The sequence below is a fragment of the Phoca vitulina genome, unplaced genomic scaffold, assembly GCF_004348235.1.
Source record: "Phoca vitulina isolate PV1807 unplaced genomic scaffold, GSC_HSeal_1.0 scaffold204, whole genome shotgun sequence".
Taxonomy (NCBI): Eukaryota; Metazoa; Chordata; class Mammalia; order Carnivora; family Phocidae; genus Phoca; species Phoca vitulina.
This window is the reverse complement of record NW_022589903.1, coordinates 53,959-70,916: the sequence shown is the minus strand read 5'-3', so window position 1 is coordinate 70,916 and position 16,958 is coordinate 53,959. Positions and strand designations below refer to the sequence as shown.

The 16,958-nt window shown below is 35.8% G+C and overlaps 1 protein-coding gene across 1 annotated transcript in view; it reads right to left on the bottom strand.

The window, feature by feature from the left end:
- Positions 1–668: 668 nt before the first annotated feature.
- Positions 669–16,958, bottom strand: part of LOC116629035 (thyroid adenoma-associated protein homolog) — a gene marked incomplete at both ends in the record, with an annotated part of 69,252 nt that continues 52,962 nt past the window's right edge. The window contains 3 exons of the mRNA XM_032399322.1: positions 669–791; positions 6,096–6,209; positions 8,875–9,007. Coding sequence (XP_032255213.1) covers positions 669–791; positions 6,096–6,209; positions 8,875–9,007 — 370 coding nt within the window. The remainder of the gene's footprint in view (positions 792–6,095; positions 6,210–8,874; positions 9,008–16,958) is intronic.

Here is a 16,958-nt window from a genome sequence, read left to right as displayed (position 1 = left end):
AACAGATACAGAGCTCATGTTTAGAATGATGAAAAAGCTCTGAAAACAGATAGCGGGGATGACCGCACAACACTGCAAATGTACTTCATGCCCTTGAACTATACATTTTCAAATCGTTAAAATGGTAAATTTTAAAAAAGAAATAAATGACAGTTTAAACAAAAATAGTAACAATGTAGTATGGGTTTATAATGCACATAAAAGTAAAATGTGTAATAAAAGCACAAAGATTGGGGCGCTTGGGTGGCTCAGTCGTTAAACATCTGCCTTCGGCTGGGTTCTTGGGATCAAGTCCCAGACTCCCTGCTCAGTGGGGAGTCTGCTTCTCCCTCTACCCCTCCCGCCTGCTTGTGATCTCCCTCTCTCTCTCAGATAAGTAAATAAAATCTTTAAAAAAAAAAAAAAAAGCACAAAAATTGGGAGGAGAGAAATGGAAGTATATATGTTAGGTTCTTATAAAGTCTTATACTTCAACTGAAGAGATACAATACCACTTGAGGGTTGACTGTGATGCTAAAGATATATGCTAAAACCTCTAAAGCAATCACTTAAATAAGAAAACAAAGAGGTATGGCTAAAAAGCCAACAAAAAAAGATAAAAAGTAGTTTATTAAAACCTACTCAGATGTATAATTAAGTCAATGAATAAAAATGGCAAAAGCACTTACTGCCCAGACTGGTGATGTAAAGCCTAGAATTGCAGCTTTAGCTCCGTCAGCAACATACGGAATAATATTTTCTCCCAGACGTGTATCTCTGAACAAGGCTCTAAGGATATTTAAAGCATGAACCTAGAATAAAAATCTGAAAATTAGTTGTGGGTTGAATACCACGGTAATTCTAAATTTGTACAGATCTTGTAGTTAATCACAAAATAAAAAAAAAAAATTACTGAATTACAATAGACAATCCACAAATGAAAGAGCAGATTTTAATAAAATAACTATTATCTGATAAATCAATTTAATTTAAAGTAAGATTTGAACAATGCAATAAAAAAAGCTTGATCCAATGGACATAAGCAGAATCCTGCACCTAACAAGTAGAGACAACGTGTTCTTTTCGAGTACACGTGAAACATTTATTTTTAAAAATGACTTCAAACCTAGCCACAAATAAAATCTCAACAAATACCGAATAATTAAAATCTTACAGACTATGCTCTGATTACAGTGGAATTAAGTTAGAAACTGATTTCTTTAAATATGTTTAAAACTGATACTTTTTAAAAACACTGGTCAAAGAAAAATATTTTTAATATTTAGAGCTGAATAACAACCAAGATGCTACACACCAACATTTGTGAGATGCACTATAAGTAGAACTTAAAAGAAATGCATGCCTTACATGCTTCTATTTAAAAAAAGACTAAAAAGATATGCTAAGTGTCCAATTAAGACAACAGAGAAAGAACAATAAATTCAAAACAGAGAAAGAAAATTTAAAAGAGCAGAAAATTTGAAAAAAGCAATGACATAAACAAGACCATTAACAAAACCCAGGGTTGATACTTTGAAGTAGAAACAAACCTCTGACTAACCAAGAAAAGAGAGAAGAAAATAAGCAGTATCATGAGTATGACATTACTACAGATACATCAGAAAATAAAGCAAAAATACTACTATGAACAACACTACTCTAATCAATTTGAAAAATTAAGTAAAAATGAACAATTTCCCAGGAAATAGAATTTATCAAAACAAATTCAAAGAGAAATTAAAAAGCTAGATAGATGTTAGCATTACATAAAGGAAATCAATAGATAAAAATCCTACCCAGAGACCAAAAACAAAACAAAAAAAAACAAGCCCAACCTAATAACTACAACAATTACCAAAAAAATAGACGCACATGATTTTATGTATGAATGCTACCAAATATTCAAAGAATAGATAATCCCAATTTACATAAACTATTTAGAGAACAAAAGACTTCCAAATTTATTTTATCAGTTTAGCATAGCCTGGCTATAAATATAAGGTAAGGACAACTACTTTGGGAAAACGGTAAAATCTACTAAAGCCTAATATACAACATACCCAATAACCACTCCTAGGTATTTACTGAAAAGAAATGTACATATATGTTCACCATTAGGCATGTACCAGAATGTTTGTAAAAGTACTATTCTTAATAACCCAAATTAAAAAACTACCCTAATGTTCATCAACAGAAGAATGAAAAAGTTATGTAATATTATATAGCAATGAAAATAAATAAATCACAATTTGGATGGATACCATAAACATAACATTGGTCAAAATAAACCATATCAAAAGAGTATATAATGTATGGTTTCATTTATTTAAAATTTTTTAAAAAACAGGTAAAACTAAAACTAAGGTGTTAAAGTTAGGCTAGTGGTTACCCTTAGGGAAAAGGTACTGATGAGAAGGAAGCATGAGGAGGCTTTCAGGTACTAAAATGTTCTTTCTCTTGCTACACACAAGTGTGTTCACCTCGTGAAACTTTACTGTGGTGCACACATGATTTATATATGTCTTTGTAGTGTTACAATTCAATAAAAATTTTACATAAAAAATAAGGACAAGGTACAGCATGAAAAAGGAAAACCACAGGCCAATCTCACTTATGAATCCAGGAAAAATATGTAAAAAATGTTTTTAAAAAACTTTTCAGTGAATCTAGCAATGTGTAAAAAAAATTTCAACATGTCAAAGTTGTGGCTTTGGTCTGTATGCAAAGATGGTACTGTATGAAAAATCAATATAGTCATATTTGCAAATTCTAAAAAGAAACATCTCAAAAGACACTTGAAAGCATTCAATAAAATTTGATTTCCTCAATGAGATATAAGATAGATTCAAACCTACAGCAAATATCAGAAACAACACAAGGCCACCTGCTATCTCCATTTCTATACAAACCATACTACAAGTTCCAGCCAGCAGAATAAGAAAAATGTTCTATGAATAAGAATTAGAAAGGTAAAACATATTTAGCATTATTCACTGAGGATATGATTATCCATAAAGAAAATCCAAAAGAATTCACATGTAAGTCATTACTTGTAGTATAGCAATTGTTGACATGACTTCTTTTTTTATATTGAATCTTCCAGTCCATGAGCATGGCTTTTTTCTCCATTTATTCAGATCTTCTTGTATGTCTTTCATTATTTTTAAAAATAATTTTCTATAAAAGTCCTATAGATCTTTTGTGAAATTTAATTCTACATATTTTATAGTTTTTCTAGCTATTGTAAATGGTATTTTAAAGATTATACTGTATGTTGCTGGTGTGTATAAATGCAATTAATTTTTTTGGTTATTGTTGTGCTTATATTCAGCGCAAAGTCATTTTTCCCAAACAAATCAATAAATTTAAATTCCAACCAAAATTCAAAAAGGAGTTTTGTTGAACTTAACAAGCTGATTCTGTAACTTACATGGAAATGCAATGAATAAATATAGCCAAGATAATTCCAAAGGAAAAAAAGGGAGATTCACCCTACCAGATACCAAAACTTATTAAAAAGATAGTAATTAAAACAGTGACTTTGGCTCAGGGATAGACTAACAGACCAATAAAATAGAGCACACAAACAGATACGCATATCAAAAAAAACAGTACATGAAAGATAGAAGGGTGTTATAAATCAAGGGGAAAGGATATCCTATATCAAAAATGCTTGTATATTCATTATCCAAATGGAAAATAATATTTTTGTCTTATTTTACACACAAATTACAGGTGGTGTAAAGACAGAAATGTAAGAAGTAAAACTCTAAAACTTTGAAAAGAAAATATAAAATATCGTTCTGACCTTGGGGTATTTTAAACAAGATCCAAATGCACAAACCATAAAAAAAAAGCTGACATACTCCACTTGATTAAAATTTAAAACTTCCATGCAAAACCAAAGTGAAAGGAGAAACTATAGATTGGGAGAAGGTATGTGTAACTCAAATAACCAAAAAGGAATATTGTTATCAGGAAAATCATTTTTTTAAAGATTTTTAAAATTTATTTATTTGAGAGACAGAGCAGGAGCAGGGGGTGGGGGTGCAGAGGGAGATGGAGAAGCAGATGCCCCCCTGAGCAGTGAGCCCAATGCAGGGCTTGATCTTAGGACCCTGAAATCATGACCTGAGCCGAAGGCAGATGCTTAACCGACTGCGCCACCCAGGTGCCCCAGGAAAATCATTTTAAAACAGCCAAAACCCTAACTCCCACAAGACAAAGACAACCAAGTTAAAGGCAGCTAAAAAGTCTTTAAATGGGCAATTCACAGAAGTAATCCAGAAGACTAAAAATGAAACATGAAAAAATGTTAAAGCTAGCCAGGTATCAGAGAAATGTGAAATAAAACTGGGAAGTGCCATTTCACATGAAGCAGAAAGGCAGAAACCATGTACAATGAAACACCATTCAGAAATTACAATGAACTTGGGGCACCTGGGTGGCTCAGTCAAATGTCTGACTTTTGGTTTTGGCTCAGGTCATGATCTGTGGTCATGGGATCGAGCCCTGCAACAGGCTCCATGCTCAGCACAGAGTCGGCCTCAGATTCTCTCTCCCTTTCCCTCTCCCTCCCCCATGTCCCTCTCCCTGCTCACACTCTCTAAAATAAATAAATTAATAAATACATAAACAGATAAATAAATAAATCTTACAAAAAAACTTAACCTCACTCACCTTGAAAATAATGTTTATTGTAAACACCCAAACTATAAAAAGATGTATGGATAATACCATTTATGTTTTAAAAAAAAAGTCATAAAAGAATGAAAAACGTGCACAGAAAAACTTGGATTAGTGATTATAGCTGAGGGGGAAAAAAGGGGCACAGGATGCCAAGGAGCCCACAGTGCATATAATTCTATCAGCAATGTTTTACTTCTTCAGGTTGGAATTGGTTTCATAGATGCTCATCGTTCACTGTACATTTTTATATGCTGAAATGTTTCACAGATACCTAATAAAAATAATAAGAAATATACCACAAAAGGGGAGAAGGAAAACAAATTATCAACTAATGCCTAGAAGACTGGTCAGAGACAAAATTTTAAGTTTTACCAATTTAATAAAAATTATCACTAAAATGCCATGAATGATCTTGAAGCAGAGTAGGACAATAATTATCCAACACCCTAAAATCAAACTCCATTATTTTTAGATGTTCTCATAAAAAATAGCACTTTAAGTAAGAGTCTAGGAAAATGAAACCAAATTATATTTTTCACATTTTGCTGGAATAAAATCTAAAACCGATCATTTCTGAAAGGTGATTAGTGACACTTTAAAAGTTTGAGATAAATAAGGAAACTTCACATATTATAGTCACAAGCCAGAAAGTGCCATATGCTAATAAACCCCATCTTTTTCCACTAGTCACACTCTGGCCCATGGGCTCCCCTTTGACACCTCCCACAGACTCTGAAATAAAATCATGTACGTTTGTATGGTACTTGATTGACGCATCAGCTCTTCTGTTCCCTGACCTAGCCTGGGAGTCCTACAGTTGGGCAGGAAAGTCTTTCTATAAAGCATTTACTGAGAAAGCCTAGACAAGATGTTCTTGAAGGTATTTGCTATTATGGAGTGGAGTGGAGCTACGAGGATTACTTATCCCAACTTCTCACTCATACACACACACACACGCACACACACACACACATACACTCACGCACTTAACCCAGGTGCAGCAGTGACTAAAAGAGACTAAATATTAGCTAAAATTAAAAAATGAATATACCAAAAGTTAGACACTTCATTTTAGGGAAAGATCAGCTACTGAATTACAAAATGTGTATCAACTCAAAGAAGCACATGTGAAATTTTAAAGTGATTGCACATTCATTTAAAAAATTTTAGATTCAAGAGCAGTATTATAAAACATCTAAATTGGATGTTTTCACAAGAGTTTAAAAATAGTTCATTTTGGTTAATATATATCAACTAAAGCAATGTTTTATTTTACGGACAGGAAAGGCCAACAAAACAAAACAAACAAAATATCCAGATCAAGCTTCAAATACCTGCCCTATTTTCAAGAATTCCGTATCTTTTTGGTACAGCAAAGATTTAAAATCACTGCCTTCCTAGCAGGCTTTGTATATTTCCATTATTACCTTGGAGACTGTGCTCTGTGAGTCATCTGTAGGCCCAGCCAATGTGATTAACTCTTTCATTGTTATTTTCAACAAATCCATTTTGCCTTTCTTAGGTTCAGATGCCAATAGCGCCTACAGAAAAACAAGGCAAAAATCAATGGGGCTCTGATTTTACCTATACCTATTTGCTACTTCCCAGAATCAATCCCAAAATGCAAAATCCCCCTATAAAAACATGTGGTATCAAGTAAGTTAATTAAGCCATGTGGCCCTGGGCAAGTAGCTTAACCTCACCATCCCTGGGATTCTTCATCTGAAAAATTTGGTGATGGTGATATCATGGAACCTCTAGTCATTTCCAGGTTTGCTTGTTAACTATAGAATTCTAAGAGGTTGAGAGATGGCTCTTGTTGATAACTCTTTTAGGACCATAACTAGGTGGCAGGTCTCAGATACAATAAGCAAGTCAGTTTTTATAACAAATTTACCAACAAGAAAATTCTCTCTACTTAAAAAACAAAAAACCTGTGGATTAAATTTCTAGCAAGGATTTGGAAACTCCCTAGAGATTGATCAGTTATTTAATTCTTTACTAAAGAGTCTCTACCTGGAGGACTATCAAATTGTAGCACTGGAAACTCCACGGAGCAAAAGAAAATACTACAAACTCCAGCCTATATTTGGGTTTTCAAGAGCTGCTCATTTACTTGGTGTCTAATATTTTGCTAATACACAGTAAACATAAAAATAGGATATCAAACTACCTGAGGCAATAAAAAGGAATGAAGTACTGATATGTGCTACAACATGGATGGATTTTGAAACATGCTAAGTGAAAGAAGCCAGACACGAAGGCTGCACATTATATGATTCCATTTATATGAAATGTCCAGAATAGGCAAATCTATAGAAACAGAAAATAGATTAGTGGTTGTGTAGAACTAGGAGTAGCAGGGATTATTTCATTTGTACATAGCTACTAGCTCCCAAGAATGCAAGTTTCAAGCTACTCAGTTCTTCGGAAGCTTTTATAATCCATAAAAGAGGAACACCCAAAATAGGTAAGTTTAAAAGAAAAATTTACCATAGTGTATTTATGCTCAAAAAACATATATACTATTTTTCTAATGACCACTCAAAAAAATTTCATATCTGTCTGCACAAAAGGTAAGTTCATAAACTACTAAGTAGGGCAGTTTTTCTCCATAGTTAACACTAAGGAAAGGATTCCATGAGAACATAACTTATTGGTAAGTTATGCTATGAGGAATGGGATATCTCTGAGCAGATTTTTCTAATAATTTAGATTTTACTCAACTAACATAAATAAGAAAGTTATATGCAATTACTGAAATGTCTCCTTGGAACCATGGCTTTTGTTCCATCAAGAGCTGTGGGCATAGTTATGACACTCTTCCCAAGGATGGGCTAAGAAAGTGCATGTCCTCATTGTTCTGTCACTATGACCAATATTTAGTAATGGATGGGAACCAGAGGTGCAATAAGCACACGGCACAAACCTGCAACTAGACCTTGCTATCATGTTAACATTTGTCCTCAGACAGACGAATGAGGCAAAAACATGCTAGGTCAGAATGAATTACAGGCAGGAGATGAACCAAACTGATGTGGAATGGGTTGGATCAGAGAGTTCATTTCTGAAGGTCACCAAAATCCATCCAGCAGAACTACCTCCATGATCTCTGTATCAAATCAACAACCTCTGCAAGTGGTGCCCACTGTCATCACACAATGATGACATTGGAAATTTGGGGAAGGAATAAGAAAGAAGGAAAAAATGCAGGTAGGGGCACTAAAAAAAAGACGTCATTTCACTTATTTTCATTGCTTTTATTAGACCACCCCCATTCCTGGACTATATCTTACTAATATTAAATAAAGACCTTCCAGATTGGGGTCTGATTTAGTATTGTGAGGACTCTGGTTTTTATTCATTGCATTCATGAGGGTGACCGCCTCTTAATTTCAACACTGTGGAAATAAAATATTTTCCTATCAACTAGCAATATCTGGATGTGCTGATATGTGGTGATCTTCAAGGTATAATGTTAAGTGAAAAAAAGCAAGGGAAAAACAGTATGTATAATATGCTTTCTTCTGTATTAAAAAAACACATACCCATTCAGTCAGGCTGTCTGAGCTTCAAGTCTTAGCTCTGCTCACACAATCTCTGGGGCTTTTGGCAAGTTACTTGACTTTCCTAAGCCTCAGTTTCTACATCTACAATATATGGATGATCACAGGACGCATCTCATAGGGCTTGAGGATGGATTAAATAAGATAATATATGTGAAATAACTACTTACAAATGTTAGCTACTACTAGAATAGATTAAAATTATTTTGTGCACAGACATTTTATGGAAAGATTCAAAAGAAACTGTTACTACTGGTTGCTTACAGAGAAGAGTCTTAAGGGTCTTGAAGTAACAGGAAGACTATTTTTTCTAATTCAAAAAGAAAAAGGTAACATGTACACTTCCTCGAAGTGAGCAGTGAATGTGCCACAGTGATGTCTGCCTACTTAATACCCAGGCGGAAATCTATACCACCCTCTGTTCACATTACAAGACTGACCTCGTGGAGGGTTTGTTCCAAGAACAGATCTGTCACGGGAACACACCGTCCACACATACAACAAAGCCACAAATGCTACAGTACTTAAAAGACAGAACTGTCCCTTATGCAGTATGCTTACTCACATGTCAAGGGGATTGTCAAAAGACAAATAAAACAAATTATCAAAAGACAAACAGCTATGTCCCACGGATTAGTACCTGTATGTAGAAAGGAATTCCAGCACTGCGCCTTGTAGCACAGAGTTTAGATGAAGGATCACTGCATTTAATTTCCTCTAAAACATTCCATAACCACTGTTCCGGTAGCTTTTGCAGACTCACATTGGGGCACCTAAAAGGCATATATAAAGCAAACATTTGGAATAATCAGGCACCTAAAAGTAAAAGTACAAACTATTGATACACATCAACACTGTTAGAAAAGAATAAATATTCTTATATTTGGAAGGAGGGAAACTAAAAATTGTCTCCCTTTCTACTTTTCACTTATTTTCCTCTTTATTATGGGTCTTAAGATTTGAAGCTATTAAAGATTCCACTTCTTACAAAAGCATATAAAGCATGTGTCTTGTCTACAAAATAAACTTTGATACCATGGTTTACACCCACAGTCAAAATGTTCTGATCTTCCGATGTTAATGAAACTCTTACAGATAATCTATACTGCAAAACTCAAGACTTCCAAAAAGAGAATATAACTTTAATATAATTTATGTTCTACATTTATAAAGATTATTTATATTCAGAGAAAACACATATTAAGGTATATTTTTTAAGATACATTTTAATAATAATTTTCATGTCTTTCAAAATGTGGCCCACCACAAAATTTTCAACCAGATCCTATGGAGAATTAATAAAGCAAGTTGGCATAAATATTTTGAGGTTATGTGGACACTGCTGTTAGTGAGATTCTGCTCTATTATACTGTTATTCTAGAGTGCTTAAGAACATTTTATTTAAAAAAAATTTTTTTAAAGATCTTATTTATTTATTTCAGAGACAGAGAGAGAAAGAGCACACAAGCAGGGGGAGAGGCAGAGGGAGAAGCAGATTCCCCACTGAGCAGGGAGCCCGATGCAAGGCTTGATCCCAGGACCCTGAGATTATGACCTGAGCTGAAGTCAGATGCTTAACTGACTTGAGCCACCCAGGTGCCCCCCCAATTTTTTAACTTTATGCCTTATCCGATCATATAACATTATCTTAAGAAATAGTATATTCAGTGGTAGACAGACAATTATTTTAGGAGGATTGTAATTGGATTTAAAAATACATGAAAATAAAGGGATGAAGTCCAAAGAAAAAAATTTTTTTACATTGAGGAAGATATTCTGTAGAAAGATAACTGATTTTTTCCCCAAAGATTTTATTTATTTATTTGAGAGAGAGAGATAGCGAGAGAGAGCAGGAGCGGGGGGGGAGAGGAAGAAGCAGGACCCCAGGATCATGACCTGAGCTGAAGGAAGATGCTTAACCGACTGAGCCACCCAGGTTCCCCAAAATAACTGATTTCCTAATTTGCAGTGAGAATTAGACCTCTTAGAAACACATGTGGGATTTTTTTTCTTTATTCTAGTTTGATATCAGATAGACAACTTCAGTTTCTAATTAAATATTCCAAACAGCAACAAACAATTAGTTGTTTATGTCTTGCATAAAACAAAATATATGTAAATAATACTACTCTAAAGCAGAAGTTTTTAAAAGTCTGACATGGGCCTAAAAATGTACTACAGATTATAGGACATCAAGGAATTATTTATAGGATGTGTCAGGGGCATTATGAACACGGAACCAATGTCCATATTGTTTAGAGATGCACACTGAAGTGTAGAGGAGTGAAAATTACCACTCAGGAATGTACTTTATAACACTTCAGTAAGCCATAATGAAAAGTACAGATGAAGCAAGAGTGGCAAAACTCTGATAAATGTTGGATCTGAGTGATGGGTAAAGGTGGTTCGTTTCATTATTCTCTCTACTTTTATATACATATATGTTTTAAATTTTTATATGCTTTATATGTCAATATATTATATATGTTTAAAATTTACATTTGAAACTCCTCATAATAAAAATAATCCATTCATGTAATGTTTGACATTTTCATAATAAAAGCAATCCTCCCGTACTTTTATAAGAACTGAAGTTACTTCCCATCACTGGATTTATATCTTTTAAAAATTAAGATGGGGCGCCTGGATGGCTCAGTCGTTGAGCACCTGCCTTTGGCTGGGTCGTGATCTCAAGGTCCTGGGATCAAGCCCCGCATCAGGCTCCCTGCTCAGCGGGAAGCCTGCTTCTCCCTCTCACACTCCCCCTGCTTGTGTTCCCTCTCTCGCTGTGTCTCTCTCTGTCAAATAAATAAATAAAATCTTAAAAAAAAAAAATTAAGATAAATGCCTTGAATTTCATGGAATCATTTTCTAGTTTATTATTAACATTGCCAGCTTGGTATAATCCTCCCACAGTTACCCAATCAAAAGCTGAAATCCAAATTTCCCAGAGCTGTTAAGTGCTGATGATTACAGTTACAGATTATGGTCTTCCTTTGCTCATTCTTCACAGTCTTTTAAGTATGTCTGGGTTAATGTACTCCACAGTGGGTGAGCAGGGAAAAGAAAAAAAAAGAAAATCAAAGCAAAAGTCATCTTTTGTGATCTAATCATCCAAAAAAACTGGAGTCACAGAGGTGAATAAAGTAAAAACTACTTGATCTAAGATTACATGTAGATTTCATTTACCTACTCTCCTCCAAAGGGAGAGGGACCAAAGGACCATTGGCAATGTAAGACTGGCTTATAGAAAATGCTGGTCTAAGGTCAAGTCTCCTGTAGGGATTCACTGTATAGAAAAACTAAGGAGGAAAAGGAACTGTAAGAGATAAGAGGTATTTTCCTATTTCCTTATTTTCCTTTCAAGTGCACTGAAACATGAGTACAATAAATACTAGCTCAGTAATGCTCCTCAACACTGTCTGTGAGCCTCTCCTGAGCCTCCCTGACCTGGCACACAGAAGTTCTAGCAAAACCAACCACTCTGAAAAGGGCAGGCAGGTCTGAGACAAGAGCAGGCCACCTCACCATGCATCATCCTTCCTTGCCTGAACTTACAAGGGCTCGTGACTGTTAACAAATCTTGATCTAATTCCTTTTCCATCTTAATCAAATATTCCAGCTTGATTCTAACCTTAAAATTTTTTCCACATTTCTACAGACTCTGTTATAGTAAGGTTGTGCACTTCGCTGGTTCCCATTCTAACACACGCGCCACACACACATACACGCACGTGCATACACACTCCCTCCATATTCCCAACTAAGCATTTCTTTATGATCTCCGCACTTACCCATTCATAAAAATTAGTAAAACTGCCTCCAAATATTATATCTCACAAGGACCTTTCCTTTCTCATAGCCTCTAATGTACTTCAAGGAACTACTAGGCACAAGGTGTACAGGGGGTCAGTATGGTGCCATGGACAGGGTGGATTCTGGACTGGACTTGGAGGATGTGCAGGCAGAATGGTGGAGGGCCCACATGTGTGGTCTTGAGGGAGCAGGAGATGAGATGACTGAGGAAACAGTTTAAGGCCCCAGAGGCAATTCCCTAATTTAGATTCTTGGCTATTGTAATTATAAATAGTTAACCAGGCCTATTTATTCCCTTAAGTGTTATATACTAAGACTAAATGCTCCTTGTTAATTTGGGGAATTTGAAAACAAAGGTTAGAGAGTACTCAACGAGGAAAAGGCTGGCAAAATGCCCTCGCCAGAACCCTCTCTGGCCCACTGCCAAGGATCTGGCCCACTCGCCAGAACCCTCTCTGGCCCACTGCCAAGGAGCTCTGGGAAACCGTCAAGGCACCAGCTCCTCCCATCTAGTCCACACGGTCCTCTGCTCTGGAATTCCCTAGGATCATGAGGGCTTTTCTGCAGAACCCTTCAGTTGTCTGGTTTTCTTTGTTTGTTTTTTAAAGATTTTATTTATTTATTTGACAGAGAGAGACACAGCGAGAGAGGGAACACAAGCAGGGGGAGTGTGAGAGGGAGAAGCAGGTTTCCCGCTGAGCAGGGAGCCCAGTGTGGGGCTCAATCCCTGGACCCTGGGATCATGACCTGAGCGGAAGGCAGATGCTTATCAACTGAGCCACCCAGGTGCCCCAGTTGTCTAGTTTTCAATTTGGACTTTGCACTGGACCCTATTTCTCTGATTCCCTAGCTTCCTAGTTCTGCATCTCTCCCAGGCCAGTCCTGCCCCCATAGCCACACAAGAAAATTAGTCCAATAATAGAATTCCTACCCTTCTTACTAAAATGAAACATGCTATATTTTAAACAAAATAAACTTACAAGTTTTGTTTAAATTATCATACTGAAAATATATTTGCCTGCCACTAAGGAAAGAAAAAGAAACATTCACTGAATGTCTATTATGCATCAGCTACAACACTAGACTTTTCACATCTTATCTTACTTTGCAACAAACAAGTCTGTGAAAAGGTATGATTTTCCCCAACTGATAGGTGGAAGAGTACATGATAGTGGTTAGGAAGATAGACTACAGAGCCAAGTTAATTCGTTTAGAATCCTTGCTCTGTCACCTATTAGTGGTGTGATCCAGGACAAGTTATGAAACCTCTCCATTTCTCACTTTCCTCTTCTATAAAATCAAAGTTTTGGGGAGGATTAAATGAGTTTATCCTGATGAAGTGTTTAATACGTTCTTATCAGGTTGTTTTCTAAAATTATTATCTATTACTGGGGTGCCTGGCTGGCTCAGTCAGCGGAGCATGCGACTCTTGATCTTGGGGTTGTAAGTTTGAGCCCCACTTTGGATATAGAGATTACTTAAAGAAATAAAATCTTAAAAAATATAAAATAATTATCTATTATTATGAGAAAAGCAAGCTTTAAAGAGTTTCAACAGAACTGATAAAAATGGAACAGTTGGTTTACATTTTGACAAGCCATGCCCCAACACACATTAATAATAACCAAACTATGTAAATAGAACCCCAAAGCCAACTGAGCTCAAAAACAAGATAATTATCTGGGTAAAACAGAATAGAAATGCAAAGTAGCAAGAATGCTGATACCAGGTATCTGCTGGGTTACAGCACTAGAAGCAGCAATGATGTCCAGGAAGTTAGTTCCTGAAGGGTAACTTACCTCACTCCCAGGAAATGGGAAATTTCAGGGGCTTCCTCTCCCATGAAAGGAAGCTGGAAAAGGGCTACTCCCAGAGGCTGCAGCAGTAGGAAAAGTCATGGGCCCAGGGAAACCGCAAACCAGGCTGACTACTAGCTTGGTGACCAGATCTGTAATATTCCCAGTTTTACTTTGGGTGGGAGACCCAAAATGCCCACTATCTAATCTAGTTTCTCTGATAGAGGGGAATGAGCCAAAGGAGAATAAATAGAAACCAAAAAGACTCCTAATCATATACTCAGCAAATCAAAATTCAAAACACAGAGATGTTTTATATTAAGAAAAACTATCTTAAAAAGCAATAATTCGAACATAAAGTCACTCCATATGAAACTTAATTTTATGGAGCAGTCTGACAAAGACCTTAAAATAACGGTTTACAATACTCAAGAGATAAGGAATAACTTCTATTCAAAAAGAGGACGAAATTATGAAAAACAGGGTTGGGGGGGGCCTGGGTGGCTTAGTTGGTTAAGCATCTGACTCTTGATTTCAGCTCAGGTAATGATCTCAGGGTCGTGAGATGGAGCCCGGAGTCAGGCTCAGTGCAGAGTCTGCTTGAGATTCTCTCTCCCTCTCCCTCTGCCCCTCCCCCAGCTCACATTTGCACATGCACGCTCTATCTCTCTAAATAAATAAAATCTCTAAAAAAAAAAAAGAAAAGAAAGATATTGGAAACAGTGGAAATAAAAATCTACTTTCAAAATTAAAAAAAAGTAACAGATAAGATAAATTCTAGGGAATTAGCATCTCAGATAACAGCTTTCTGGGAAACATACCCAAAATACAGAGAAAGAAGACAAAAATACAAAATATATATGTGCACACATGTATATGTGTGTGTATGTGTGTACATACATACATACAATAACTTGAGAGAAACCAATATAATCTAAGAGGGGTTACAGAAAGCAGGAATAAAATGTCTAGGAGAAAAATCTCAAAGAAATATCTAGAAAATTTTCAGAATTGAACAGAGTCACAAGGCCTCAGATTCAAAGTATATTCCAAGTATCCACTCCAAGTAAATAAATCCATACCTAGACATATCACAATGAAATTGTGATTAAGAGAAAACCTTAGAAGACACAAGAGATGAAAGAAAAAATAGGATACCTTACAAAGTAAACCATTTATAACAAAGATAAGTTTCTCACTGGCAATAATAAAAGACATAGTATCTTCAAAGCACTGAAAGAAAATAACTGTTAACCAGAATTCTATACCCAGTTAAACTACATTAAAAAGTGGAGGTAAGATAAAGACAATTTGAGACAAACAATAAGTCGGCCTCCCAGAGATCCTCACAAAAAGAAATTCTAAAGAACATGCTTTTGCAAAGTTAAGTAGACCCAGACCACAGTCTCAATGTGCTATTAGACACCTCAAACTCAACATACCCCAGACTAAACTGATGGCCTTCCTCTAAAAATCTACTCTGCCCACAGTCTTCCCCCATCGTAGCATACGAAAGATATATCTTAGGCCAAAAATTTTTGAATTATCCTTTCTCTCAAATACCAAATCCAATCAGTCAATATATCCTGTCTGTTCTACCTTCAAATTACATCCAGATTCAGATCACTGTTTACTATCTCCACCACTCTTCGAGCCATCATCATCTCTTTCTTGAATTACAAGAATATTGTAACCTCCTAACTGGTCTGTCCGCTTTTACTATTATAATCTACTTTCAACACAGCAAAGTAATCCTTTTTTTTTTTTTTTTTTAAGATTTTATCTATTTATTTGACACAGAGAGAGAGAGCACAAGCAGGTGGAGCAGCAGAGAGAGAAGGAGAAGCAGGCTCCCCACTGAGCAGGGAGCCCGATGTGGGGCTCAATCCCAGGATCAAGACCTGAGCCAAAGGCAGATGCTTAACTGCTTAACAGACTGAATCACCCAGGTGCCCCAAAGTAATCCTTTTAAAAGGCCAGATCATAATACTCCTCTTTTCACAAACCCTCCAGTGGCTTCCTGTTTTAGTCAGAATAAAAGCCAAAGTCTTTACTACATCTTATAGTATCTAGTCCTCATTACTTCTCTGATCTTATCTTCTACAACTCCTTTCCTTATTCCACTCTGGTCACAAATGGTTTACCTGCTCTTCCTTAAATACCCTAAGTCCATGCCTCTCAAGACTTTGGAACCTGATCTTCTCTCTACCTGGAACAGTCTTCCTCCAGCAATACAACTATTGATTATAGTGTTCACTAGACTTACCAATATGTTCAAATCTTTAATGATAATTTTTTAAAATCAAATTTAAAAAAAGGGAAATTAAATAATTTCCCCAACATTATAAAGTTTGTAACAGAGGGAGAATTAAAATGCAGACTGGCTCCAAAGCCTTTGCTTAATAAAAAGGCATTACTTAAAGGTGTTTGTCCTAGATTCTGTTCCACATTTGGCCCGATCTGCTCATGACAGATATACTATCAACTCTCTATTCTTTGCTTCAGTGCATGTCATTCATTCATTTGGAAAAAAGATCTATTAAGTATCTAGTAGTTTGCTTGGCACTATGCTGTGCCCTAGGAAAGGAAGAATAGAATAAAAATTCCAAATTACACATAATTCAGAAAGCATGTTCCTGTGGCTTGGGAATGTATTACCAGAGTATATTGGTTTTAAGAAATTCACCTTCCTAATCATTTTATTCAGGTTATCCTTCAGATTGATTTCAATCCCTGAACAAATACCATTAGGGTAGGGGTTAGAGTAGCTTTTAAACAAACTGAGTGATACGGATGGAAAGCTAACTGGAGAATTAAAACATCCCACAGAAAAACCACTCAGAGGATAACTATCTACTTGTAACTGACTTGATGTGAATTGTGTCTCACTCATTCTGGAAGTATTCCAATTCCCTTGGCCAACTGGGAACATTAGGAACATTTATGAAAGTTAATAAACTTTCCTACATTAACTGAATGACTCACCACTGGCCTAAAGAAATTATTTCACTGCAAACACAAAGCAACTTATTTCACATTTTATTTTATTTTATTTTACTTTACTTTACTTATTTATTTATTTGACAGAGAGCAAGAAAGCACAAGCAGGGAG